This window comes from Lynx rufus, unplaced genomic scaffold, assembly GCF_022079265.1.
Source record: "Lynx rufus isolate CCGP_SWC_20201006 ecotype Redwood Valley unplaced genomic scaffold, mLynRuf1.p SCAF_16, whole genome shotgun sequence".
Classification (NCBI taxonomy): domain Eukaryota; kingdom Metazoa; phylum Chordata; class Mammalia; order Carnivora; family Felidae; genus Lynx; species Lynx rufus.
Window position 1 is genome coordinate 7,001,417 of NW_025814830.1, and position 26,436 is coordinate 7,027,852.

Below are 26,436 nucleotides of genomic sequence, written 5' to 3' on the forward strand. Positions count from 1 at the left end.
CTGGCAAGAAGCTACAGGGCCGCCAAGCAGACGAATCGGGGCTGGGGGTGGGGGTGGGGACGCTGAAAGGCGTGGCTTCGGCATCCGGCCAATAGGAGGTGGCTAGCGAGCCGCCCGGAGGCACCGCCCCTTGCCCAGCTGTGGCCCAGCTGTGCCACCCGCAGGCCGGCAAGAAGGGGGTTGGGCCGGCTGCGCGCGCGCGCGCGCGCGGCCATCCTCCTACTACTGCGCTTGCGCGGGCCACGCGACTCGGTCCCAGCGACTAGCTCGAGAAAAGTTGCTGCAAACTTTCTAACCCGTTTCCCCCGCCCCTTCTCCCTGCCGGACCCGCCCCCCTGCGGAGCCGGGAATTCCGAGGGGCGGAGCGCGGGCCGAGATGGGGCATGGGGGGGCCTTCAGAGGACTCTGGAGACGGAGGCGTGCAGAAGCTTAGTCTCGGGGCGGAGGTGGCTTCGCGCCCTTAGCCTTCCCGGACGGCCCGTTACCTTCTCCGTTGTCCCGATGGGGAAACTGAGGCCCTCAGCCTGAGGCACACGCGGGGGGAGGAAAAAGCGCGGCCTGAGGCGGAGGGAAAACAAAAGGAGAATCACGGACAGACGGGGAGGGGGGCGGGCACACACACAGACACTGGGACAGAGACCCTAGTGGAGAGCTGGGCCTGGCACTGCTGGGGGAGACGCGGGGTCGGCGGGGGGTGGAAGATCGGGAAGCGCGAAGGGGAGGGCGGAGGGGGGGGGACGGGCGGGGGAGGGGGCTGGGGAAAGCCCGAGGGAGGAGGAGAAGGAGGGAGGAACTTCCCAAAGTTGCAAAACATGGCTACCTTGCCTGCGGAGCCGAGCGCGGGGCCGGCGGCTGGGGGGGAGGCGGTGGCGGCGGCGGCGACCGAAGAAGAGGAGGAGGAAGCGCGCCAGCTCCTGCAGACTTTGCAGGCGGCCGAGGGTGAGGCGGCGGCCGCAGCCGGGGCCGGGGCGGGCGAAGCGGCGGCGGGAGCGGAGGGCCCGGGATCCCCGGGCGTCCCCGGGTCGCCCCCCGAGGCCGCTGCCGAGCCGCCCACGGGCCTCCGCTTCTCGCCCGAGCAGGTGGCGTGCGTTTGCGAGGCGCTGCTACAGGCGGGCCACGCCGGCCGCTTGAGCCGCTTCCTGGGCGCACTGCCCCCGGCCGAGCGCCTACGTGGCAGCGATCCGGTGCTGCGCGCTCGGGCCCTGGTGGCCTTCCAGCGAGGCGAGTACGCCGAGCTCTACCGGCTGCTCGAGAGCCGCCCCTTCCCCGCCGCCCACCACGCCTTTCTGCAGGACCTCTACCTGCGCGCGCGCTACCACGAGGCCGAGCGAGCCCGCGGCCGCGCGCTGGGCGCAGTGGACAAGTACCGTCTGCGCAAGAAGTTCCCGCTGCCCAAGACCATATGGGACGGCGAGGAGACCGTCTACTGCTTCAAGGAGCGCTCCCGCGCCGCGCTTAAGGCCTGCTATCGCGGCAACCGCTACCCTACGCCGGACGAGAAGCGCCGCCTGGCCACGCTCACCGGCCTCTCGCTCACGCAGGTCAGCAACTGGTTCAAGAACCGGCGACAGCGCGATCGGACCGGGGGCGGCGGCGCGCCCTGCAAGAGGTGAGGGGACCCGGGCGGCGCAAGTCCCGCTTTCCCGGGGACGTGCTACCTACCAACCCCCTCTCCCCCATACCCGCGCCGAGCTCCTGGGGACACCTCCTGCACACACCTTCAGGCGCTCCCCGCCCCCCAGCGCAGGGAATACGTGTGGACGGAACTGGCACACGCCCGGGGCCCTCTCCCCGACCTCACTTCTGTCGCGTAGGCTGGGAGACCTCTTCCCTCTGCTCCATTCGGAGCTCCATCCCGAATCCCATCCATGTTCTTGGCCAGGGGGAGGCAGTGAAGAAAACGGGGGGACTGCGGAAAGGGGGGCGGGCCTTTGTCCATCCATCCCGCGTGGGGGCATCTTTCACGCCCGCGGGCTGCCGGGCCTTTCCCTGACCGAGGCTCTTCCTCACCCCCCCCCACCCCCCTGTGTGCCCAAACAGCGTGGTCCGTCGTCTGTCTTTGTTGTGAAACGTGAACCTTCCCCAGCTCCGGTTTCCCTGTAACCCAAGCCCTTCCCCTCCCACCCCTCGCGCCGGCCTCTCTCCCTTCTCTGACGCCCCGGGGGTGGGGGGAAGGCACCGGGAACTGAGCGGGCGGCTGCCTCTCCACTCTCCGAAGACGCTGGGCTGCTTGCAGCCTGACCCAGGGGACTTCGGGCAGCCCAGTGCTCAGCCTCTGGGGCCCCGAGGCCAAGGGGCTGGGAGAGGAGGGCCTCCTCCCTCCGATGTGGCCAGCTTCGGCTCTTATGAAGAGGTATCAGTGCTGGACTTGGAAACGCTCTGTCTCAGGGGGCCTTGGGTGGTCTGACTGAGGAGGTTTTATAACCTCCTGAAATTGGCCACAGAAGTTTGGGCCGGGGAGAGGTGGGGAGGCAGTGGTGGGCCTGTGCTCCTGCAGGGCAGCTTGCTGGCCGATGCGGAAGCTCAGGCATCGAGGACCACAACTCACGATCCTTTCTCTGGCCAGCGAGTCTGACGGGAACCCCACGACTGAGGACGAGTCCAGCCGCAGTCCCGAGGACCTGGACAGGGGCGTGGCTCCAGTGGCATCCGAGGCCCCTGCCCAGGGCTCCATATTTCTGGCGGGGGCCGCCCCTCCAGCACCGTGCCCTGCCTCCTCTTCCATCCTGGTGAATGGGAGCTTCCTGGCTGCAGGCAGCTCCCCAGCCGTGCTCCTCAATGGGAGCCCCGTCATCATCAACAGCCTGGCCCTGGGGGAGGCCTCCAGCCTGGGCCCCCTGCTGCTCACGGGGGGCAGTGGCGCTCCTCCACCACCACCACCGCCCCCGCAGCCCAGTCCCCAGGGGGCCAGTGAGGGCAAGACCTCCCTGGTCCTGGACCCTCAGACCGGGGAGGTTCGACTAGAGGAGGCTCAGCCCGAGGCCCCGGAGACCAAGGAGGCCCAGGGGGCTGCTTCGGTGCCGGCCGGAGAAGAGGCTCCGGGGCCTCTGCCCCAAGTGGTGCCCGGCCCCCCGCCGGCCGCCACCTTTCCTCTGCCCCCGGGACCGGTGCCTTCTGTAGCTGCTCCCCAAGTGGTGCCGCTTTCCCCACCCCCTGGGTACCCCGCAGGCCTGGGCCCCACCTCCCCGCTGTTGAACTTGCCCCAGGTGGTACCCACCTCACAGGTGGTGACGCTGCCCCAGGCTGTGGGGCCACTGCAACTGTTAGCCGCGGGGCCGGGCAGTCCTGTGAAGGTGGCGGCTGCCGCGGGCCCTACCAACGTGCACCTGATAAACTCCGGCGTGGGCGTGACCGCCCTGCAGCTGCCCTCGGCTGCGGCCCCAGGTACCTCCTGCCTGGCTGGGGCCTGGGTGACGGCTGGGCTGGCCGAGAGTGCTGTCGGTGGGCTTCTGGGAGGTGGGGCAGCCTGTCCCTGGCGGTGTGTCCCAGAACCCTCCCGACGCCTGGCCCACCTCTCGTCCCCACAGGAAACTTTCTCCTGGCCAACCCCGTGTCTGGCAGCCCCATCGTGACAGGCGTGGCCGTGCAACAGGGCAAGATCATCCTCACCGCCACCTTCCCCACAAGCATGCTGGTCTCCCAGGTCCTGCCACCTGCCCCCAGCCTGGCCCTGCCCCTGAAGCCAGACGCAGCCATCTCGGTGCCCGAGGGAGCCCTCCCAGTGGCGCCCAGCCCTGCCCTCCCGGAGGTCCACGCCCTCGGCCCGCTCTCTGCACATCAGCCGCCACAGCCGCCACCCGCCCCTGCCGCCACCACTGCCGCCAGCCTGCCCTTCCCTGCGGACTCCTCCGGCCTCCTGCCGGGCTTCCCGGCGCCCCCGCCGGAAGGGCTCATGCTGTCGCCTGCAGCTATGCCCGTCTGGCCGGCAGGCCTGGAACTGAGCGCAGGCGCAGAAGGGCTGCTAGAAGCAGAGAAGGGGCTGGGGACGCAGGCCCCCCACACCGTGCTGAGGCTGCCGGACCCTGACCCTGAAGGACTGCTCCTGGGGTCCACGGCGGGGGGCGAAGTCGATGAGGGGCTGGAAGCCGAGACCAAGGTTCTGACCCAGCTACAGTCGGTGCCTGTGGAAGACCCCCTGGAACTGTGACCCGGCCGGGCCTCATCGCCTCTCCTGACAATGGTGCTCAAGGTCCAGGACAGCTCCAGACGAGGGGATCGCTCGGACATGACCGCTGGGAGCTGAAGATCCCACACACTACGTATCCCTGGGCCCCTTAACCTCTCCAAGCCCTGGAGGTGCCAGGGGGCCCCCCACTGTCTGCTCCTGCCCGGGGACACCGTCCTCTGGATTGGAGGCCTCCTCTGTTACAGCCCTGTCCTTGCTCTGTGTCCCCAGTATATGGGGAGATTTGGGGGTCCTGACTCCGGGGCTGTGCCCCCCTCAACCCAGTACTAGCCGTGAGCTGAAAGTCCTGCCACGTGGCTGGATTTCCAGCCCCCTTGAGCCCTCTCCCTATCACTCCCTAAAACACTATTAATAGCTCCACTGACATCCAGCGTTCCCAGAACCACTTGGAGGGTGGAGGACAGGCAGTCCGCGCCCCAGACCACCAGCCCCTCCCAGCTGGGCCCTTCCTGCTGAAAAGGGAGGCAGGTGCGGGGAGGCCTGGGTGAGGCTCCTCCAGGACTAGAGGCCGCCTGATCACGTCCAGCCCCAGACCAAAGATCCCCTCACCCCTGGGGCAACCCTGACCCCTGTGTCTAGTTTGTATCATAAATCTTTATTTTTCTAGGACATGTTATGCCTCCGTTTCAATCAAAATAAAGTTAACAGACAACTAGAACCTCCAGGGGTGTGGGTTCCCTTCTAAATTACTTGCTCAAAGGAAAAGCTGAACTCTAAAAAGCCCCACCTGAGCTTCTGGCTTTCTCACTGTTGCTCCCTGGTGGGGGTGGGGGTGGGGGGGGGCGGGGTGGGAGTTTAGCTCCGTGGTGCCGCTTGGGAAGGTGTGGGCAGGGTGTTTCTCAAACTGCAGGCCTCGGGGCCTCTAGATCCTGCAGAAGGAGCACCTCCCACCCAGCGTTGAGGAAGCCAGGGGGCCAAAGGAGCCTCCCTTGTCTTTCTTGCTGGTAACAAGGGTTCCACTTACTTTATTTTGTGGAGAACAATAAATAGTCTATAAATAGGACAGGGGAGGGAGGTGTGGGGTGAGGCAAGAATGAATGGGGTTGAAACCATTGGATTCTGGGGTGGGCAAAGGAAGGGCAGGGCGAGACCCTCCGTGTAGACTTTACCTTACTGCATTTCATTCAGGGCTTCCTCCCACCCTGCAGCTCCCAGGATACACTGGCTAGAAAGGGGGTGAGGGAGGGGCAGTGGACTGCGGGCAGGCACAGTTCAGGCCGCCCTAGTACAAGGAGGCAAACTCATAAAGCATCAGGGTCAATAAATACGTCCCCTCCCAGCCGCACAGGAACCGGCCAAGGGACCTGCTCGAGGAGGGTTGAGGCCCGGGAGGGGACAACCTCTTTGTCCTGGCTCCTCATTGCAAACCACCCAGAGCTGCAGGAGCTGTGAGATGGGCGGGGGAGGGGAGGGGAGGAGAGGAGAGGCGAGGCAGGGTTACCCTCTCAGTTGTGAGGGGGCAGCAGAGAAGCCAGATCTGAGGAAGAGCGGGCCTTCTCAGCCAGCAGCTGGTAGAAGGGCTTGGGGGTCCCCCAGTCTTCGTCCTCGCTGCTGGAGCTGTCCTGCTTCACGATCCGGTTGTGCTGGAGGCTGAACCTGCGCGCTTTGACGCTGGGGGGGAGGAGGCAGATCTGTCATTCCTTCCCTGTTCCCCGTCCCACCTCCCCTGGCCCAGAGCCTGGCTGAGGGGGAGACGGGAGCCTTGTTTGGCCCCATCAGGCCAACCTCTGGGCCCCCAAGTCCAGGTCTGTGCGATGGAAAGAGTCAAGGGCTCTTCGCTGGAGCCTCAGACTCCCACGAGGTGTTAAAAACCGTGCACAGACATGTCATGTGTTTCAGGGGCCAGTGAGAAAGGGGCAGGTGACAGCTCTGATGTTAGACAGGAGAGGGTGGCAGAGAGGGGGAGGCAGGGAGGAGGCCTAGTGACAGGGCGATAAGAGTCAGCTTCCTGCCCTGAGAAGCTCCCTGCGGCAACAAGGGCAGAAGGGGGTCCACAGCCTGCTATTTGCCCTTCTGAGCTGCGAGGTAGGGCCCCTCTCTACCCAACACCCCCTAACACGTTCCTAGGCATTTGCAACACCCAACTCTTCCACCCCAGGTCAGCTCCAGCCTGTCTCCGATACCATGAAGCTGGAGGCTCTGGGAAACAGAGCAGCAGTAGGGAGCAGGGAGGGCCCTCGGCTCAGGGCAGGGGCTCCTCACCAGTATGGTCTGCGCTCCTGCTGGGTCATCACCCGCCACAGTTGGGCCAGCTCCTTGGTGGCAGCCGTGGATGCGGTCCCAGGGCAGGCTCTGGGACAGGAGGGAGGAGGTCAGGAGAGGCCTTCAGGGGAGCCCGTGAAGGAGGTTTCCCTGCCCTCTCAGGGTCCTGGCTTTCCCATCCACGTTGGCCTGAAAAGCCTCAGAACAGACCCTCTGGGGCTCAGTTGTCAGAAAAGGGAGTGGGACTAAATGGTTGTTGGGAAGGGGACACCGTGTCTTGGGACGTGCGGAGGACCTGGATCTGCTGGTCCAGTACCAGCACCTGGATCTTCCTGTCAGGGCACCGTCTCCCCGTTGTGGATCGGGGGGCCTCCCCACCCTCCGCTGTCAGGGCTGGGCGACTGATCTAGCAGGTGAGCCCCAAGAACTTTTGCCAGAAACATTAGAAACAAGGAGCTCTCCTCCCACCAGGTTGTTTGGTGTGACCCTGCACTGACCCCACCCTGAGTGCTGAAGGACAAAGCCAACCCAGAGGAGCCAAGTAGGAGATGGGGACAAAACTTCCAGACAGCAACGTCTGAGCCCTAGGCCCAGCGGCACCTGAAGCAATCGCGTTCTCCCCTTCTGTCAGGTTATATAAGCCAATTGTCTTTTTCTTTAAGTGTGAGTCGGGTTTCACTGCTTATAATTCGCAGGCCTTGACCAAGGCAGTGGGACCAGGTTAGATGCTGGGGGGCAAGGCGGGGGGTGGGGAGTGTGGCCGAGGAAGGGTCACTGGGTCGTTTCTGGAAGGGGCAAATGTGTCAGACAGCAGGGACGACGCACTCTGGGGGCGGGGGGCGGGTGGACAGTGCAGGTCAGGCCCCAGCCAGGGCCCCAAAGGACCCCCACCCACCGGATGTACTGTTTCCGGTTCATCCTGCAGAACATGATGAAGCCATTGACACACTTTTTCTTCATCTGGGTAGGGCAGGGGGGTTTCTTGTTCTCCTTGGGCTTCACCTGGTCCCTGCCCACCTGGCCCTTGCCCGCCCGGCCCTTCCTGGCCTTTCTCCCGGCAGAGGGCTGGGTCGCGGCCCGCCTGGTGGGGGTCCATGTGTAGTCTCCGTCCTCATCGCTGGAGGACTGCAGGCGCTCGGGGTCGGCCTCATTGTCCTGGGCAGGGGACAGGGAGGTGAGAGTGGGCCAGAGACATGGGACCGACCCCTCCGATGGCTGTCCCCCCTTCACCTCTGGCTGCCTCCACACTGACTCTTCGTCCGTGTTCTCAGAGCTGGAGCTGGACGGCGCCTTGCTGTTCTCGCTCAGCGACAGGTAGCAGTGGTCCAGTGAGACAGAGGACTGGCACAGGCTGTGGGAGTCGGGGGGGTCCTTGGGAGCCTCAGAGGGTGTCTCCTGGGGAGTGAAGGAGAAAGACGGGAGATGTGGGGGAGACCGCAGTGTCCCAGCTCAAATTTAAGACTCCCTGGTCCAAACACCTCCTGGACATGCAGGCAAATGTTCCCAAGTTCCCACAGCAGGTCAGAGAGGGGCTGGATGGGGCTCGGGTCCTCCGGGGCAATAGCTCTCGACGCCATCAATTCAGCAGCTGTTGTGTCCTGGGCAAGGCGTAGCTTCTCTGAGCATCACGCTTGCCCACAGAATGGTGGTCACTACACGTGCCTCACAGGGCCGAGAAGCACCCAGCACAGTGCCCGGCGCTTACTAGGAGCTCCGCCAAAGGTGTCTATGCTGTGATTCAGTTACTCGCTGAGGCAGGGGGCCGCCTCCCACACGAAGGAACACTTATCTGGGGACCAGCTGGGTGAGTGGCGGGCCTTGGGGCCTGGTGTGTGTGTGGGGGGGTCCTCTTTCCAGCTGAAGATTCCTGAGCTTAGTCTGCCGTTTTTAGTTTCCTCATCTGTTGAATGCGGGTCACAAGAGACCCCACCTCACAGAGCAGTTGTAAAATTACGTGGGGTCTCTTATGGGCACCTGGCAGCTTTTAGCTCTTATCCTTTGTGTCTAGTTTATTCCAAATGCCCAGCACAGAGTGGGGTGCCTGGTGGCCAGCAGTGAATGTTCAAAGGATAAGGACGGACAGACAAGGGCACAGACGGTAGATGAATCTCTGGAAAGACGAGGAGAAGGGTGAGCAGGTGGATGGTGAGTGGGTGGGGGAAGGCGGCTTAACGGTAGAGGAGACGGAGGAGTAAACGAAACAGGTGAGTGACACGTGTGGAAAGAAGGATGGATGTGTCTGCGGACAGATGCCTACCTTGTTCTGTGGCACCTCAAGCAAGCCATCGGAGAGTGGAGACTCAGGATCTAGGAACACTTCTTCAAAGAGACCTGTCAGGGAGGGAGACCAGGGCGGGGGCTGGAATGGAAATGCCTCCCTCGCAGGGCCGGCCGGAGAGCCTCAGTGCCCTTCTCTAGATTTCTGTTCTGGGATCTCCTGTCCCAGGTCCAAATCCAGCTCACAGGCCAGCTCCCCTGGGGCACCTCCAACCTGAGCCGAGTGAGTGGGTCCCCACCGCAGGCTCCTGGAGCCTTCTCCTCACCACACTGGCCTGGGCTGCTTCCCCACGAGGCTGTGGGCTTCTCGAGGCAGGGCCTGGGTGGGATTCACCCCTGGGGACCCAGTTCTGCCGAGCACAGGGCAGCACACTTGGTGGGCATCACCGTATGTTTTCTTTCTTTCTTTTTTTTCTTTCAAGTAGGCTTCGACACCCAGCGTGGAGCCCAATGTGGGGCCTGAACTCCCAACCCTGAGATCAAGACCCGAGCCGAGATCAAAAGTCAGACACTTCACCGGCTGAGCCACCCAGGCGGCCCTCACTGAATGTTTTCTGAATGAACCAAGCGTCAGATCTAGCCCTGGGCTCTCACCTTGCATCAGGTACTCAGTACCGTCCTCCAGGATCTGTTCTGGCAGCGTGTTTCCTGGGGAGCTGAAGAGGGAGGGGCTGAGCCCGAGGATCTCACTCGGGTGGCCTGTCACAGCCCAGCTGTTAACCTGGGGAGGCCCCAAGCTCCCTGAAAAGGAAACATCAGGCTTGAGGATGTGTCAGCCCCGACACAGCAGCTGGCTTTGAGGAGGTGGTGCTGGGCACTGGGAAAGGTGACTCTGTCAATTGCTCATTTGGAGCGCTCGGGAGAGGAAATGAAGAGACAAGATGCCCGGCATGGTGCTGTGGATGGCCAAATCCAAAACCGTCAATATCTGGTGTGCCAAATATGATAGATTGATTGTAGCTCCCCGGAGCTCTGTGTTAAGAAAGAGTCTGAGGCAGTCTCTGGGCTCAACAGAAAGAATGATGGTTGATCACTGATGTCTGCCATAGCAACCGATGGCTCAGTGATAGCAGGTAAGCTTACGTGGCCCTGCCCGCAGCAGCAGTCCTGGTCTCCTCCCCGCCAGTAAGCCTCAGGAGGAAACGACCAAGGAAGGCCCCCACACTATCCTACAGGGAGGACAGACAGATCCAGTCACCATGGGGGCTGCCCTCTGGGGTCCAGGCAGGAAGCCAAGGGTCAGCATCTGGGGACTCCTTGTCCACTTCCTCGCTGGAATCGTAGAACACCATCTTCTGTCTGCAAGAGGTAGAATTCAAGAGGCAGACCCGGAGCCCTGGGCTGGGAGCTGCATGTGACCTGGGGCGAGCCGTTTCTCCCTGGGGCGTCTTGGTGTCACCCACTGTGATTGAAGATGGGGGTCGCTTTGTGCTGGCTGCTGGGGGGGGGTGGGGCGAGGTGGGCCGGAAGCTTAATCAGCTGAGGCACCTGCCCTCAAGGGGCTTCAGACTGTGAGGAGAGGCAGGTGTCATGGGGTGCTGGTGACACAGGGGGCAGGGCTGTGATGGGTGGCGTTCCAGGAGGACAGAGAGGGTGGACAAGGCAGGAGGGAGGACCACACTGAGGTCAGCCGAAAGGGTGGAGGCTTTCTAGGGGGATGAGGGAAACAGGCTTGCCGGGAAGAGGGATCAGAGGGTGAAAAGCCCAGAGGCGGCAAGAGCGTGGCTCCTGTGGAGTGGCAAATATTTCGTGGTGTTAAGGGTAAGATTCATGGGTGAGGGGCAACAGAGAGGGCTGGCAAGATGAACCAGGGCCAGGGAAGTTCTACTTGGGCTCTTCCCCATGGGCACTGAGGGAGGCCTTAAAGCCATGAGCTGATGTGACCACAGTGTGTGGTTAGAGAAGTCAGGCAACTAGGGAGGACGGGCTGGAAGGGGTGAGACAGGAGGCAGAGAGGCTGGCGAGGGGCTGCAGCCCTGGTCCAGCAGACCGGAAGCAGGGCCCTCCTTGGAGCCTCAACCGCCTGCACCAAGCTAGGCCCACAGAGGTACTCTCTCCACAGATACCAGCAAGGATGTAAATCAACCTCGCTTCTCACTGCCCCTCAGCCATTCCAGACCACACACCTCAGCCTCCCCCCCTCAGAGCCCTTGGGGTTCCCTTACCTGGGACAGGGCTGTGTCCTGTTGAGAAAATGGATCCCCTCGGCCCCTTGTTGGGCCTTGAAGGCAAGGTAGGGCCCATTACCCTGGGCACTGACTCTGCAACAGCAGCCTACGGGGGCAAGTCGGGATGCTTACTCCTGTGACTGGAACACCTCCTGGGACTCACAGACACAGGGATGCAGAGGTGCCGGGGCCTGCTACAGCCTCTCCCGCCCAGATCCTAGCAAGACCTCAGGCTGCGGGGCCTCTGCGTGAGGCTCCAGGACAACCGGAATGACCCCTGGGTTTCTGGAACCCTACCTCTTTCTCAGAAGCTGGAAGGGAGCTAAAATCCTGAAGTGGAATAGTGTCGATGAAAATGACGATAGCAAAGACAAGGACAGAGTGCTTACCGTGCCAGCGAGGTTTTAGACATTTTACGTGGCAGTCGGCAGCCCTGGGCTGAAAGGCGCCATTTTTACAAGCCTTTCACAGTTAAGTGAACAGAGGGGATAGAACAGCTCAGGGCCTTGCCTTCCAAGCACCCCTTTCTCGCCTGGCTCCCTGCTGGGTGTGTGTCTGCAACTTTTCAACCTGGCACACAGACCAGAGTCACGAGAGCAACTGCCTGCCCTCCCCCAGTTCTGTGACCCACAGCCTCACATGAGGGCCACACTGAGGCTGTCCCACAACAGAGCCTGAGAAGAAAAGAGAACAGGGAAAGAGGCCTGAGACAGCGTCTCTCTTGTGCACCATGGAGTCCTCAGCTACTGGGACCGGACTCAGGACATTGCTGGTACCTGACAAGCAGTGTATAAATAACCGGCTAAGATTAACAGTGAGGAAGGAGACCAACTTGAGATGTCACAGTGGATGCTGTTCTCAGCCATGTCCAGCAACGTCAGCCGGGACCTTCCTCCCTTTCTGTCATCTTGAGGCAGGGCTGATGCAGCTTTGGGGTGATGGCTGGAGGTGGTGCATCTTGAAGGAGTGGTGGTCCTCCCCACATTTCCTCCTTGCTGGTCTGGGGATGGGGTTACCCACTTCTTGGGCTTGTCCAGGGCCAGGCAGCGGCGAGGCTTCTGGGCCCGGGTCTGGCGTTCTGGGGGAGCAGAGAGACAGGCGTCAGAGGGGGCCAGAATATGGCTCAGATGGGGGGCTATCTTTGCTCTGGGTTCCACAACCTATTCAAAGCTTTGCCCAGGTAAGCCTGGGCCTCAGTTGGAGATCAGCTCAACGTAGGCTCCCTTCCCCTGCCCACACGTTAGAATCATCTTGTGAGCTCTGGAAAAATACTGATGCCCAGGTTCCATCCCAGACCACTGGAACTTGACTTTCAGGGTATGAGGCACAGAGATAGGCATTTTTTAAAAGTTTATTTATTTACTTCAAGAGAGAGAGAAAGCATGAGTGAGGGAGGGGCAGAGAGAGAGAATCCCAACCAGGCTCTGCATTGTCAACACAGAGCCTGATGTGGGGATCAAACTCACGAACCAGGAGATCATGACCTGAGCCAAAACTAAGAGTCTGACCTTTAACTGACTGAGCCACCCAGGAGCCCCAGGGACAGGCATTGTGTTTTTTTTTTCTTTTTTCTTTTTTTTTTTTGAGAGAGAGAGAGGGCACAAGTAAGTGAGTGGTAGAGAGAGAGAGAGGGAAAGCTAGAGCGAGAATCCTATGAGGGGAAGAGAGAGAGAAGCGGGGCTCACCTGAAGCGGGGCACGAGCTCACCCAAAGTAGGGCTTGAACTCACAAACTGTGAGATCATGACCTGAGCTGAAGTTAGATGCTTAACCAACTGAGCCACCCCGGTGCCCCAGGGATAAGCATTTTTCAAAGTACCCTGGATGATTCAATTAGATATGCAGCCAAGACTGGAAATCATCGTTTAGGTACAAGTCCCATTTTAAAAACATGTAAACTGAGGCATGTGGAGGGGAAGGGACACACAGCGAGTCAGTAGCAAGGCTGAGGCCAGCCCTAGGATGCTTGCTTTCCACACGTGGGTCTTTCCATCACCCCGCGCTCCCTGATGTCCTGGCCCAGGATGCATGACTGGGTGTAAAGACTACGTGGTAACAGCAGCTTCCACTCACTGGGCGCTGACCATGTGCCTCTCCACTCAGCATTGCTCGAGGGGTGTGTACACAGGCTCATCCTTAACACCACCCAGTGGCAGGTACTACAATTTCCAGACCAGGAAGCTGAGGCTCAGAGGAGGAAAGTAACCGCTCCAGGGGCTGGGAGTTGAACCAGGTGGGTCTGTCTCACTGTAAAGCCTGGTCAGGGGCTCTGGGTTGCTGCCTGGGCCTCCCCGGAGTAAGAACGGCTCTGGGGAAGGAGCTCTGCTCCCAGTGACCTGGCTTCCTGTCTAGCCTCACTTGTACCTGACGATCCGGTCAGTTTCTTCTTCCGAGGTTTCCGGCAGCCTCCCTGAAGACGGGACTTCCTCCAGTGTGGGGAGCGCGAAGGGGTGGAGCGTCTCAGCTTTGCTGGGCCCACGGCCGGGTTCCGAGCCAGCCCTGCACAGGATGGAGAAAGAGTCAGGTCGGATCGCCCCAACCAGCTGACTTTACAAATGTGGAAACTGAGCTCCTGGGAAGAGATCGGATGGATGGGTGTGAGGCTGCACATCCAGGCAGTAGAGGTACAGGGCGAAAAGTCAGGCGTCCCCAGGGCCATCCTGGGCCTCTGCCAAGAGGGAAGACGGGCTCAGTGCTTCCCAAATGCTTCCCCATAGGCCTCATCCCCAACCAATGCCTCCTCCTACCTTCCCCAGGGCACTGAAGACTCCGCTGCCCACCCTGGCTTGCCTGGGGCCTATCAGGCCTCTCAACTGTCCTTTGTTAGCACCTCCCAAATGTACCACTTCTGTCTACAGCCTTACCCGCAGTGCTAGATCGGTCTGTCCAGTGATCCTGTCCAGATCACTCCTAAAGGCCTCTTCGCTGACCTCCCCGACTCCAGTTTCTCACTTAATACCCAATCCCACACACTAGATGTCAGGCTCGTCTTCCAAAAAAAAAAAAAAAAAAATCTGATCCTGGCTTTTCCTGGCTCAAAGCCCTTCAGGGTCTTGGATCCTCACCTCACCTCCTCTCACTGTGGCCCGTGGATTCTTTATGCCGGAAACAAGGACGGCACCCGGCACACGGGGAACAACCGGCTTGTTCCAGGCACCGTGTGACACTTTCTATGTGTATTAACTCATTTAAGCCTCATGACGAACACAGGAAGGAAGTACAGGTGACCCCTGAACAAGCAGGGCTAGGGGCGCCCATCCCCCTGCGCTGTGGAACATCCACATCTAATTTGGACTCTCCAGAAACTTCACTACTAATAGCCTATTGCCGACCAGAAGCCTGATCGATAAACATAAACAGTTGATTCACATATATTTTGCATATTATATGTGTTATCTACTGAACTCTTACCACAAAGTGAACTAGAGAAAAGAAAATGTTAAAAAAACCGTAAGGAAGAGAAAATACATTTACGGTTCCGTACGATATTTCTCCCGAAGTGCCTGTGCAGAGGTGAGTCCGTGCGGTTCAAACCCATGTTAGTCCAGGCTCAACTGTACTAGTATCGTCTTCATTTTGCAGCCGTGGAAACTGAGGCATTGAGAGGTTAAGGTCCCGAGACCTGTGTCTGCGTCAGGATCCGGTTCAAGAACCTCGCGCGGCATCTTGATGTTACGCGGTCCCTCCAAGCGTGCCCGCTGCTGGCCTGTCCCAGACCTTCCACAGGTGTCTCCTCATACACGCCCACTGCTGCTTCTGCCTGGTGGGGGCCCCCTGCCCCTGTCCTCCAAGGCCCAATTGCAAGGCCCCTCCCCGCCACAGTCTTCCCAGATGCCCCTAAGTTCACAGCATCACCCACGTCTCTCTGTCTCTGTCCCCTCTGCCAGGCTCTGAGAGGCCGGAGGGCCTGGACTCATCTAAGTCACTCGCTCGGTGCCCCCGACGGCAGCACAGCTCTTGGTCTGTGGCAGGCATTGGGAAATGGGGACTGAACTTACTTACCCCCAAGTCTGCCTTCCCCATTGGCGGTGTGGAATTTGAGCAAGGCCTTGGCCACATCGATGTTTTTCTGGAGGTACTGAATGTAGTGCAGGACGTGCAGGAGAATCTCCTTCTGCCCTCGAAAGAAAGACAAGGCTGAGCACAAGAGTGGGGTCCCACGACAGTGTGAGGCTACTGGGGACCAGAGACAGAAAGGCTCTGGGACCGCGTTCCCCATCCCAACAATTCCTCCACTGGCAGAGGTGCTCCTATTCTGCTGTTTAGTCCTTGCTGCCGCTCAGGGAGACTTCTGTTACAGCTAAGGAAACTGAGGCTCAGAGTGCTAACGCTAAGGCGAAAGAGAGGAAGTGGCAGTGCTGGGATCTGAACTCGGGTCTGCCTGCCTCCTGGCCCAGTTTTTCAACACACACCGTCTGGCTTTCCACCCCTGACCCTTCGCATATGCTGTATTCTCTACCTGCAAGGCCCCCCTCCCCCCTCCCCACAGACCCCTGCTCTGGCTTCTCCACCTTTGAGCCTTACTCAGCACAGTGGTCTCCCCTTCCAGAAACTTTCCACCTCCCTGACCCCTCTCACCCAGGCTGGGTCAGATGTCCCTCCTCAGCATTCTTGTAACACCCTGGGCCTGTTTTATAATTACCTGTTTATGCGTTATTTTCTCTCATTGACCTTGAACTAGTTGAGGGTAGAGATTGTAGCTAAGCGGTTCCTGTATCCCTTACTCCCAGAATAAAGAGGTAGCTTAGCCAGTGTTGGCTGAAGATCGACCTCCCCCGTAGCACTGAGCATGATGCCTTCTGCCCCGCAGGCATCAGCCAGCCAGCCACCAAGTACTGACTCAGTTGGTATTGGAGACACGAAGCTCCAACAGACTACTACCCACTGAGGGCCAGGTATGTAGGGGTGAACCAACACACTTCTGTTTACCTTCCTGGAATTTATAATCTAGGGAGGGCAGTGGGCCTTAATAAACTCAGAAATGATGCAAAATTACCAACCGTGTGATAAGCATTATGAATAAGAGTGTAACAAGAGATTCTGAAAGTGGACTTGAGTGTCTGAAAAAGCATTTAAACGGAGACCTGAAGAATGACAGGGGTTCGCCTGGGGAAGAGGAGAGGGAAGAATGCCAGCAAGTATTTCTTGGATTGAACTGGATCCCTAGAATAACAACAAAACCATTAGCAGTAATCTTCCAAACCCTAGATCAGGAAACACGATCCCACAAAGGGAAATGTGTGAAAGCATTCCAGAAGATATAATACCGATGGTCGCTGAAATGATCTGACCTGATCCACGGAAGGAAGCTGTAATCTAACTAAGGAATATGTGTGACACAGGCAGGAGACTATGTATTACTTTGGAAGGACCTGGACCCCATGTGCCACTTCCTGGCTGGGTATTGGGAGCAGGCCGTGCTACCTCTTTGTGCCTCAGTTTTCTCATCTGTGCAGTGGGAATGAGGATATTCACATAGGCTCAGAGGATCATCGTTAGGACTGAATAAACTAGTGTGTGTGAAACTGCCCAGCACAGAGCCTGATACACTATGGGTGAGAACACTTTCATCAGGTTCTCAAAGGATTAAGTGAGGACCTTTTCTAACTCTGAGAACCGAACTGTGGGTTTCTCAAGATCAGGTATGGTATCTCCAACACCAGGCTTGGCACACGATTGGCACTCACTAAGCTAAAATGTTTATGAACTATAAAGTAATATGAAATGTTTTTTATTACTGGTATAATTTTTTAGTGTTTATTTATTTCTGAGAGAGAGAGAGAGAGAGAAAGAGAAAGAGGGAGAGTGAGTGGGGGAGGGGTAGAGAGCAAGAGATACACAGAATCCAAGGCAGGCTCCAGGCTCTGAGCTGTCAGCACAGAGCCTGACGGGCTGGAACTCACAAACCGTGAGATCATGACCTGAGCTGAAGTTGGATGCTCGACCGACTGAGCCACCCAGGCGCCTCATACTGGTATTGTTTTTATACAGAAGGCAATTGGGCATCACCTCAGACTCCAAGACCAAAGGCTCAGTGATCAATACTTCAGGAAGGTTAGTATGGGGACTACCAGCAGAGGTTCAAATCCCGGAGACCTTCTGAAGGGAAGATAGATGGTCCTGTAACATTCTCAACTCAGGGAATTCATGCACTCATTCATCTACTCGTTCTTTCATTCAACAAACACCTATGGAGCACTGAATGACAGAACCGTGGAGGAGGTGAGCCTTTGGAATGCCACAAACCTGACTCTCTCTCTCTGCTATTAACCAGCTGTGTCCTCAACCCCTCTGTGCTTCAGAGGGGTGAGTTCCGCCAATGGGGAACTCATGTTGGGAACTCTGTGAGTTCCCAGAGGATGGGTCCCAAATTTCTTTGCCTTCCCTTGTTGAGACTAGAACAGCTTCTGACATCCAACCGTCTTTCCATAACCAGCTGATGAATGAAGGAATAACAGGATGGAATGAGAGGAACTAGAGTGAGAAAGCATCACACCAGGCCTTCCAGATCTTTGAGTCCCTTATTAAGTTGCTCCCAGTGGCGGCAGCAAGGTGTCAGCTCAGCACTGCATACTTTCATTGAGGAGCCACTGCGGACGCCCAGAGAAGCCTTATCTATCTCTACCTCGCGGAGAAGATGCCCACAGGACACAAAACAAGGGACTCACAGAGAGGGAACCGACACTTGTTCATGGCTATTATGTCATTTTGGCCTCACAGTATTGCTGGGTAGTAGATGTTATTGTTTCTTGTTTTCCAGCTGAGAAGCATGATGCTGGAGAGGCTGACAAGCTGAGCGCCCGGCCCAGAGTCCTATCGTTTGGGGGCTGAAGGGCTCAAACCCATGGCTGTTTGAGTCCCAAAGTGATGACCTTTACCAGGCTCCTTGCCGATTTTCCCCTCCCAGGTTCCCCTGCGTCTTTTGCAAAAACAGCCACCCTCTGCCCCCTGCCACCACCACCACCCGTCTTCTGGTCATGGGAATCACAGAAATGCCCCATCGAGGGCGCCGTCCCTGAAAGGGCCTGTCGAGGGGTCCCAGCATGAGGGAGGCTAAGCTGGTTACGGATATTTTCAGATCTGCCTCCCGCGTCCGCCTCCCCTCCCTCGGTCCCCATACCTTGGTGAGCTTCTTGGTACCCTTCTTCAGGGCCATGGGTAGCAGCAATGCCAGTTCCTGCAGTTTGCTGGTGTGGTTTTTCCTTTGCCTCCTGTTTTGGGCCAAGAGCCGGTTTGGGTTAGGACAGCCAAAATGGAAATTGGCCCCTGACCCCCAAACCACTGGTCTCAGTGGTCCCCTTCTCAGAGAAGCTCCCCGCCCCTGACACCCCAGACAGAATCCTCATCCCCTCGGTCATCAAATCTCACCCGTTCCCCTTGCAATCCCTTCTCTCCACCCCCAGCCCCTGGCCTGGTCCACATGTTGACATTCCCCTAGCTCTCCCGGCCTCCTGTCTGGCCTCCTCCAGCCCATACTGTCTCCTAGAGTCAGGGTGATCTTTCTGAAAACCAGATCTGCCCACGGTTTTCTCATCTGTGCAGTGGGAATGAGGAGATCCATTCAGGCTCAGAGGATCATCAATAGGACTGAATAAATCAGTGTGTGTGAAGCCGCCCAGCACAGAGCCCGATATGTTACTTGACTAATAAGTGCTTCAAATCTCTCAAGGCCATCCTATTATTAAAGGTCAAGTTTAAACTCTGAACACAGCTTTTATAATGCCCCTCAAGGCCTGGCTCTGCTGACCATCCTGGTCTCATCTCTTACTTTCTTTGGTTCTCTCCCATCAAGTGACTCTAACTCCACAGGACAGGTGGGATACCTCTGCTAAGGTCCCTCAGCCCCATCCATGCTCACGCACTTCTCTGGGCCCTGCTCTGAGCTGAGAGCTGGTGGAGGGGGGAACCACTCTATCTCTAGCATCTAGAACAGGGTCTGGCACGTCGTGGGAACTCGCCACATCTCTGCTAGATAAATAAATAAGGGCATGGCAGAAGCTGACTCCTGGGGGGGATGCAGAACTTCCAGGATCTAATCCCTGAATCCATAATTCATCATATATCCCTGTATACACACCTCCACCCCAATCTTGACAGATGGAGACACAAAGACAATGGAGCCTCTCTCCCAAATTACACACCATTGCCACCACTCCCATGACTCCTTTTGAATGCCCAGATCCCCCCGTTTCCACCCATCTTTGTCTCACCTTCCTTGGGGCTCAGTTCAATTGCCACCTGCCCCAGGCAGCCCCTGGCGACCACCCTTGCCTTCCTCCCTTGCTCTGAATGGCCACAGCACTTTGTCACCTGCAGCATGGCCACGCCCAAAACACTCCCTTGATTACAGCCAGATGTTTAGTTCCTACTCACACATCCACAAACTAACACCCCCTCCTTTTTAGGCCCCGCGCTGGACACCACGGAAGGTAAGAGAAATCATGGTCATTGCCCTCGAGGAGATGGGGGAGTAGTGTGGGACACACACTTATCTCCCTAACCAAACGCTGGAGCTCTAAAAGAATCTTTCTCACTCATTCACTTAGCAATTACTGATTGGGCACCTACTATGTGCCAGGAATGGTGATAGGCGATAGGGATAAACGTATATAAACAAAGGGACGCCTGGGTGGCTCAGTTGGTTAAGCATCTGACTGCAGCTCAGGTCATGATCTCATGGTTCGTGGGTTCAAGCCCCACATCGGGACCTATGTTGACCGTGCGGAGCCTGCTTGGGATTCTCTCTCTCTGCCCCTCCCCTGCTCTCTCTCTCTCTCTCTCAAAATAAGTAAGCTTTATTTAAAAAGTATAAAAAACAAAATACAGCTCCTTCTACAGCCCACAGTACACTCAGGGATAAAGGCATTAATCAAATTGTCACACAAACATAAAATTCCAATTGGGACCAGAAACAGCTATAAAACTTACTGGGAAGGGGAGCCTTGCAGATGAAAATGTGGGGCCCCTTTTTCAAAAATTAAGAATTTCTAGATGGTGAGAGCAGAGCATCAAACCAAGAATCAGGCTCTGCCAAGCACAGGGCTCTGTAACTGCATGAGTTGCACGCCCATGAAGTTGGCCCTGATGGAGACAAAGACACCTGCTTGGTGTTAGGAGAACTTGTAACAGGTGTCTTTGATCTAATCTGAGGTTTCCCCTGAGGAAGTAAACCTGGCCAGAACCTGTGCTGAAGGATGAGTGGAGATGTATAGGTGAAGAGAGAACAAGAACATTTCAGAGGGAACATGTGCAAAGGCCCTGTGGCACGAGGAAGCATAGAGAACTCAAAGGAAGTAAAGCTGCCAGTGTCCTGGCCCACAGAAAGCAAGGGGTCTTGTGGGGTGACACAAGGCTGGAGAAGATAGGGGCCAGATGAGGCAGGGTCTCAGAGGCTCATGGTACAGAAGAGTTTTGCCCTTATCTGAAGACCAACAGGAAGCCATAAAAGGGCCTTACACAGGGGATGATATCATTAGTGTACCCTCTCAAAACTGCTATGAATACAGAAGACTATGCATATTAGTCAACTGAATGGAGGAATAAAAGAAAAACAAATCTCTGGTCTCAAGTTACTTCCTGGTAGAAACCACAACTTTGAGGGGCTAGGGTGTTAGCGTTCTATCCTTGGAGGAAAACTGGGTTAGGCTGACCTCTAAAGTCCTGTTGGGCCCTGATATTTACTTTTTGCATACCACTTTCCTTCTGTTCTAGAGGAGCCCCTGGAAGCCCCAGCAAGAAGCAAGGAAGGAAAGCAAGGAAGAAAAAAGTGTCCAGGCCTATTTAAGTTCAAGGTGTTATTTGACCATGTCTGGGAAAAAGAGTTTCATTTCAACTGTATGTAGTCCCTGGGTGGTTTACTCAGGGTTTTGCAAAGCACCGAGAGAGCCTTCTGTGTGCAAACACAGAAGTTCCAGGAAAAAAATTTAGAGGGAGGAAAAGGATGATTAGGCATCACAAAATCTTGGCATCTCGTGGGCAGTAGTCCTGAATAGGTGTAACCTGGGGTCTGCCCCCAGGGGCCTCTGGGCTCCGGGCACTTCCTCCCATGGCTGCCTCTTTCCTTACTGGATGGTTCGGGTTTCAGACAAACTCTTTCCTCATAGTGTCTATAATTTTCACCCGCTAATTCCAGCTCTGCCCTCTGGGGCTTCAGGAACAGGCCAGCTGCAGCCACATGGGTCCTTTTTCCGTTTCTCTAAACCGCCAAGTTTCTCTCTCCCTTAGGGCTTTTACTATTCCTCCACCTGGAATGTTCTTTTGCCCTAACTGTTGTATGGCTGGTGTGTTCAGCACCTAGCTTAAATATGACCCCCTCAGAGAGGCCTTTTCTGACCAACTGATCGAACTAAACACATTCTTTGTCACCTCCCCATATCATTTATCAGAACCTGAAATCTTTCTTTATTATAAATACCACAGGGCAGGGATTTTGGTCTTTTTTATTAATTGTTATATCCCACACTGACTTATCCATTAGGTACAGTAAGTACAGTACATAAATTCTGGTGCCGCTTTTAAGGACTCATGAAAATATTTTCTTTTTTCTTTTGAGATTTTGTTTTTAAGTAATTTCTACACCCACTATAGGGCTTGAGCTCAAAACCCTGAGTTCAAATGTTGCATGCTCCCCTGACTGAGCCAGTCAAACACCCTAAAAATGTTTTAATTTCTTTTAAAATCGATACTGATGTTGTTGTAAACTATAATTTAAAATATGTTTTTGGGGGCGCCTGGGTGGCTCAGTCGGTTAAGCATCCAACTTTGACTCAGGTCATGATCTCTCGGTCTGTAAGTTTGAGACCCGTGTCAGGCTCTGTGCTGACAGCTCAGAGCCTGGAGCCTGCTTTGAATTCTGTGTTTCCCTCTCTCTCTCAAAAGTAAATAAAACATTAAAATTTTTAAGGGGCGCCTGGGTGGCTCAGTCGGTTGAGTGTCCGACTTCGGCTCAGGTCATGATCTCACGGTCCGTGAGTTCGAGCGCTGTGTTGGGCTCTGTGCTGACAGCTTGGAGCCTGGAGCCTGCTTTGGATTCCGTGTCTCCCTTTCTCTCTTCCCCTCCTCCACTCGTGCTCCATGTCTCTCAAAAATACATAAACATTAAATTAAAAAAAGTTTTAATACAAAACTTCTTAAAAATTAAAAAACATTTTAAATACATTTCTAATGGAGGAAGGGGTTCAAGAAGGCAAATGGCCTAGGGCCCATGAAAGTCATGTGTTGCCCTGACTATATCCCAGCTCCTAGAATAATGACCAGCACTAAGTAAGTGTTCAACAAAAAAAATTATTGAATTTATGGATGTTCCTTCTGTCTTCTGATGGCCTCAGCCTTTGAAATGGCAAATGACTCTATTTCTTGGGTTTCCTCTTCCCTGAGCTAATCAGGCTAAACCCTCCCTAGTTTTTATTTTACGGGAGCTGGAAGAGCCAGTCCAAATATCTCGTATTAGATATAGGAAAACTAAGGCCCAGATCCTAATGTGCAGACATTTAAGAGTAAGAGCTGCCCCAAAGTGGGACAAAGCAGGGGGCAGTGCCCGGAGGCAGCATAATAGTTCGTTATAAGCTCCAGCTTTTGAATAAGACAGATCTAGATGGAAATCCCAGCTCTGTCACTTGCTGTGTGACTTTGGAAAAATTTTTGATCTCTCTGAGGCTGTTTTAAACTAATTTATAAAATGGAGGTGGCTAGAAAGTTTTATCTTGTCTGGAGGGTGTTGAGCATAACACCTGGCACATTGAGAGTGCTCACAAAATGTTCGAGATAGAAGGTGAACGGTCATTTGTCAGAATTTTCTAGGGAGAAAGGATGCTGAAGGAGGGGGTGGAAGGTTGGCAAACCTGTTGGTTTTGGTTGATGAACATTTAATCCCCCTTGTCTGGTAATAATTTCCTTTGGAACCACCCCTCCCCCACTCTCAGTCTATGTGGCCCAGAAAGGTCAAACCCAACCTCCCCCTCCACTCGGCAGCATAGAACTAAGGTCCAGCTAAGAAGAGTCACAGTGATTGGTTCGGGATTGGGGTCCTAACCCAGCTTTGGCCAATCGGAATCAAGGGTCCTGGAAAGAGACTCCCTGCTGGGGTTGTCAGGCTGGCAGGATGTGGTTCTGGAGCTTCTGGAAGCCATCTTGCCCTCACAAAGAGAGAGCCTGCTTAAGAAGGGAGCCAACAGAGGGCAACAGCAGAGCCAAGCGAGGCAGGTTCCTTGCCTGGACCCAGCCAAGCCGGATGCCCCTGAATTTTTTGTTTAAAGGACCCAATGAGGAACCAATGACCCTTTTATGCTTAAGCTGGTTTCAGCATGTTTCCCGTTAGCAACTAAGAGTCTTTATTAATACAATGACCAACACCCTCCCCCCATCTAGAAAGGGGGAAAAGGGAATACATTGTTGGTGACCTCTGGGATTCCAGGAGGAATGGGCAGCAGGAAAGGCATTCTTCATTTTCTTCATAGTGCTCCTTCTGAGCACAGAACCTAAGTCAAGAACCTGAACAAAGCAGATGCTGAATTTTAGAGTTAATAAATGAATGGAGAGATGGATGGACAGTAAGTCATTTGGGGAGACAATGGGGATAAGATGAGCTGTGGCTCTCTTTTCTTTAGCCAGGCTTTGGAGGGAAGGAGAAACCGACCCAACCCTCAATCTGCTGTGAAAATCCCCTCTATGAGATTCCTGGCCCTTGATAGGTGTTTGCCGGATGAATGAATACAGGAAAAAAAGAAAGGGAGGAGGGCGTTTAAGAAACTCAGAAGGTCAAAGCCTGCAAGGGTCTCAGAGATGATCTTTGGCAACCACCTCAGAGTTCTTTCATCTTGAAAATGGCAGTAATATTCGCCCATACTCCCTTCTGCAGTTGTAAGGATTAAAGAATATCATACAAACAAAGGGCTTAGGGGAGAGTCTGACAAACAGTAAACGCTCAGTAAACATTATTGTTATTATTCAACCAACGAGAGTGGCCGAAGCTGTAAGGGAGATGGACAGGGTAGAGCCCTTACCTCTCACTGGGACCCAGGGGACTGGCTCTGGGCCATTCAGGGGAACACAAGTGTGTACTGGAATGCCACATCTGCAAAGAGGGAAAAAAGAAAGAATTATTAGTGACCTCTGGGATTCCAGGAGGAATGGCTAGCAAGGTGGGCAGCCTTCATTTTCCCCAAGTTGTTCCTTTGAGGACTCAGACAGCCCAAGGGTCCCTGACCCCCACAAATATGGGCCCAGAGACCAAAGTCAAACCCTTGAACTCTCAACCGAAGTCCCTGAATCCCAAACTGTAAATTTGGGCCAAGTTGTGATCTGTACCTAAAACTAAAAACACATTCCCACACTTTAACTTCAGAACTTCTGTCTTAATAGTGACACGTCACACGGCCAGGCCTGCGACCTGGCTTGAGCTCTCTAAACGGTGAGGTTAAGATGCAAAAACCATGACTTGAAACTCTCAAAGTGAAGATCTAAAACCCCCAAAGATGCCCTCCCAAACCTCAAAACCCTCAACAGTAATACTGAGATACTCTAGACCCCCGAACTGGCTACTTCTGATCTCTAAATACGACCCCAATCCCAGTCCAGTTGAGATCACAGACCACAAACCTTAACAGAGAACCCAAACCCTAAAACAAGAAACCCACGCCCCCAGAGCAAACCAGAGTCTCCGACGGTGACGTTGGATCCAAACACAAAGACCTCCAGACCCCAGAACTATCCTATCAGACCTTCAAATTGTGACCCCCCCCAACCCTACAATCGAGATCTCACAGGTGAGTCCCCAAACTGACGCCCCGTACTCAGCGTGGGGACTCCAGGCCCCGAAAGTTAAGCCTCAAAGTCCCAAATGATGACTTCAGCCCCGAAATCTCATACCTCCTACTCCACACTGGGATGCTAGATCCCTAAATCCAATGCAAGGCTTCAAACCTCCCATATCAGGCCCCGGGGCCCCCAAGTGGTACCCCGGAACTCAAAATCTCCCCAGGATCTCCCGATCCCAACAGGAAAGCTTCCAGTCACAAAGCCGCCACACCTCCAGACTCCAATACTAGTTACTCCCAGATACAAAGCCGGAGATCCCAGGTCCCGGATCCCTATCCGACAGCCCCGACACTCTTCAGGGTCTTCAGTATCTCAAACCTGAGCCTGGACCCCCAAACCTCGGCCCAACCTCAAACCCAACACCCACCCCGCTCTGCGGCCCCTGGCCTGCCTTGCTCCGAGCACCCGGGCACGTCCGCCTTCCTGTCCCCCTGCACCTCCGGGAGGGAGGCCACGACCACAGAGTGCAGCTCCTGAGCGGACCCCAGGCTCCCCACTTCTGGAGGGCGAGTTCGCCTCGGCCTCCAGCACCCGCCTCAGGACGTGCAAAATGGCGCGAGGCCCCCCCTTGTGGTTTCACGCCAGCTCCACGCTCAGGAGCCTGATCGGACAGCGTCCGGCGCGCCTCCTGGGAGGCGGGCTGCGCCCGCGAGCCTCAGGCCGGCCTCGGCCACCGCGCTCCCCACCCGGGCGTGGGGTGGCCGCGAACCCCCTTAGCTCGAGGCTCCCGGGCGAGGCCCGTGGAGGGGAGCAAAAGCGAGCTCCTGAGGCCAGGCCACGCCCCCGCCGGTTCCCGCCAAGGTGTGCGGGGCACGAGACTGCAGAGGCGAAACGGCAGGGTGCGAGGGGCCGTGCGCAAGCGCGCCTGGGGACGGGCCCCGTCTTCCAGCGCCCGCGGGAGCTTCGCCTCGCGCCTCCAGACAAGGCCCCTGCCAGTGCGCGCCAAAGGGCCAACCAATCAGCGCTCAGTCAGCTGCCCGCCTCCCCGCCCCCGTCTGGCCTCGCCCCCTCAGCTGATTCCTGAGGTCCAGGACCCCGGGATCCCGAGGAGGCGGAGTCTCCCCAACTGCCGACTCTCAGGAACAGAGAAGGATCTGGCCAGGGTCCTTTCCGGCCTTCATTCCACCTTTTGCCTTTGGCGCATAACTGAGGAAGGCCTGCTCGGTGCCAAGGATCGTGCTGGAGGCTGGGAATTTCGCTGCGGTCCTCCCCGCGCAGTCGGGAAGCTCACAGCCCTTGAGACTCTAGTGAAGCAGTGGCTGCGTTAAAGAGCGATAAATTGAGAAAAGATGCAAAGAGGAGGATCGTTGGAATTGGCCTTCGGGAGCAGGTCCCCTCGCGAAGGTGTATGCTCCTTGATAGAGCAAACTGTCTTTTAGAAAGCTCTTTCTGATGGCCCGTGAGGATGGACTGGAAAAGACAGCTTAAGGGAAAGTGATCTAACGACCAAGTGGAGACTTGGAGACCCTGGCGTCCAACACATTTCAGTTCAAATCACTTTCTTGCTGTATTGCCATGGAGAAGGGTTTTAATTTCTTTTTGCCTTAACTTTCACGAAGTTGGAATACTACTTGGGTTGTCTGGGGGCGCCTGGGTGGCCCAGTCGGTGAAGCCTCCGACCTCAACTCAGGTCAAGATCTGCTGGTCTGAGAGTTAGTTCCAGCCTGCGTTGGGCTCTGTGTGGACAGGTCAGAGCCTGGAGCCTGCTTCCGATTGTGTATCTCCCTCTGTCTCGGCCCCTTCCCCGCTTGCACTCTGTCTCTCTCTCAAAAATAAATAAACATTAAAA

General features: G+C 56.1%; 2 protein-coding genes across 2 annotated transcripts; one reads left to right on the forward strand and one right to left on the reverse strand.

The window, feature by feature from the left end:
• The first annotated feature begins 812 nt into the window (after positions 1-812).
• Positions 813-4,799, forward strand: SIX5 (SIX homeobox 5). The gene is made up of 3 exons (XM_047079275.1): positions 813-1,609; positions 2,567-3,384; positions 3,528-4,799. The coding sequence occupies exons 1-3, from the start codon at positions 813-815 to the stop codon at positions 4,145-4,147; spliced, it is 2,235 nt and encodes a 744-aa protein (XP_046935231.1). The 3' UTR covers positions 4,148-4,799.
• An 832-nt stretch (positions 4,800-5,631) lies between these two features.
• MEIOSIN (meiosis initiator) lies at positions 5,632-23,904 on the reverse strand. Its single transcript, XM_047079017.1, has 13 exons — positions 23,834-23,904; positions 17,953-18,043; positions 14,835-14,946; positions 13,197-13,331; positions 11,666-11,911; positions 10,831-10,939; positions 9,864-9,964; positions 9,260-9,406; positions 8,646-8,719; positions 7,619-7,783; positions 7,284-7,543; positions 6,389-6,478; positions 5,632-5,797 (listed from the first exon to the last, which is right to left on the reverse strand). Exons 1-13 carry the CDS (start codon positions 23,902-23,904, stop codon positions 5,632-5,634), a joined length of 1,767 nt encoding a protein of 588 aa, XP_046934973.1.
• Positions 23,905-26,436: the final 2,532 nt, after the last annotated feature.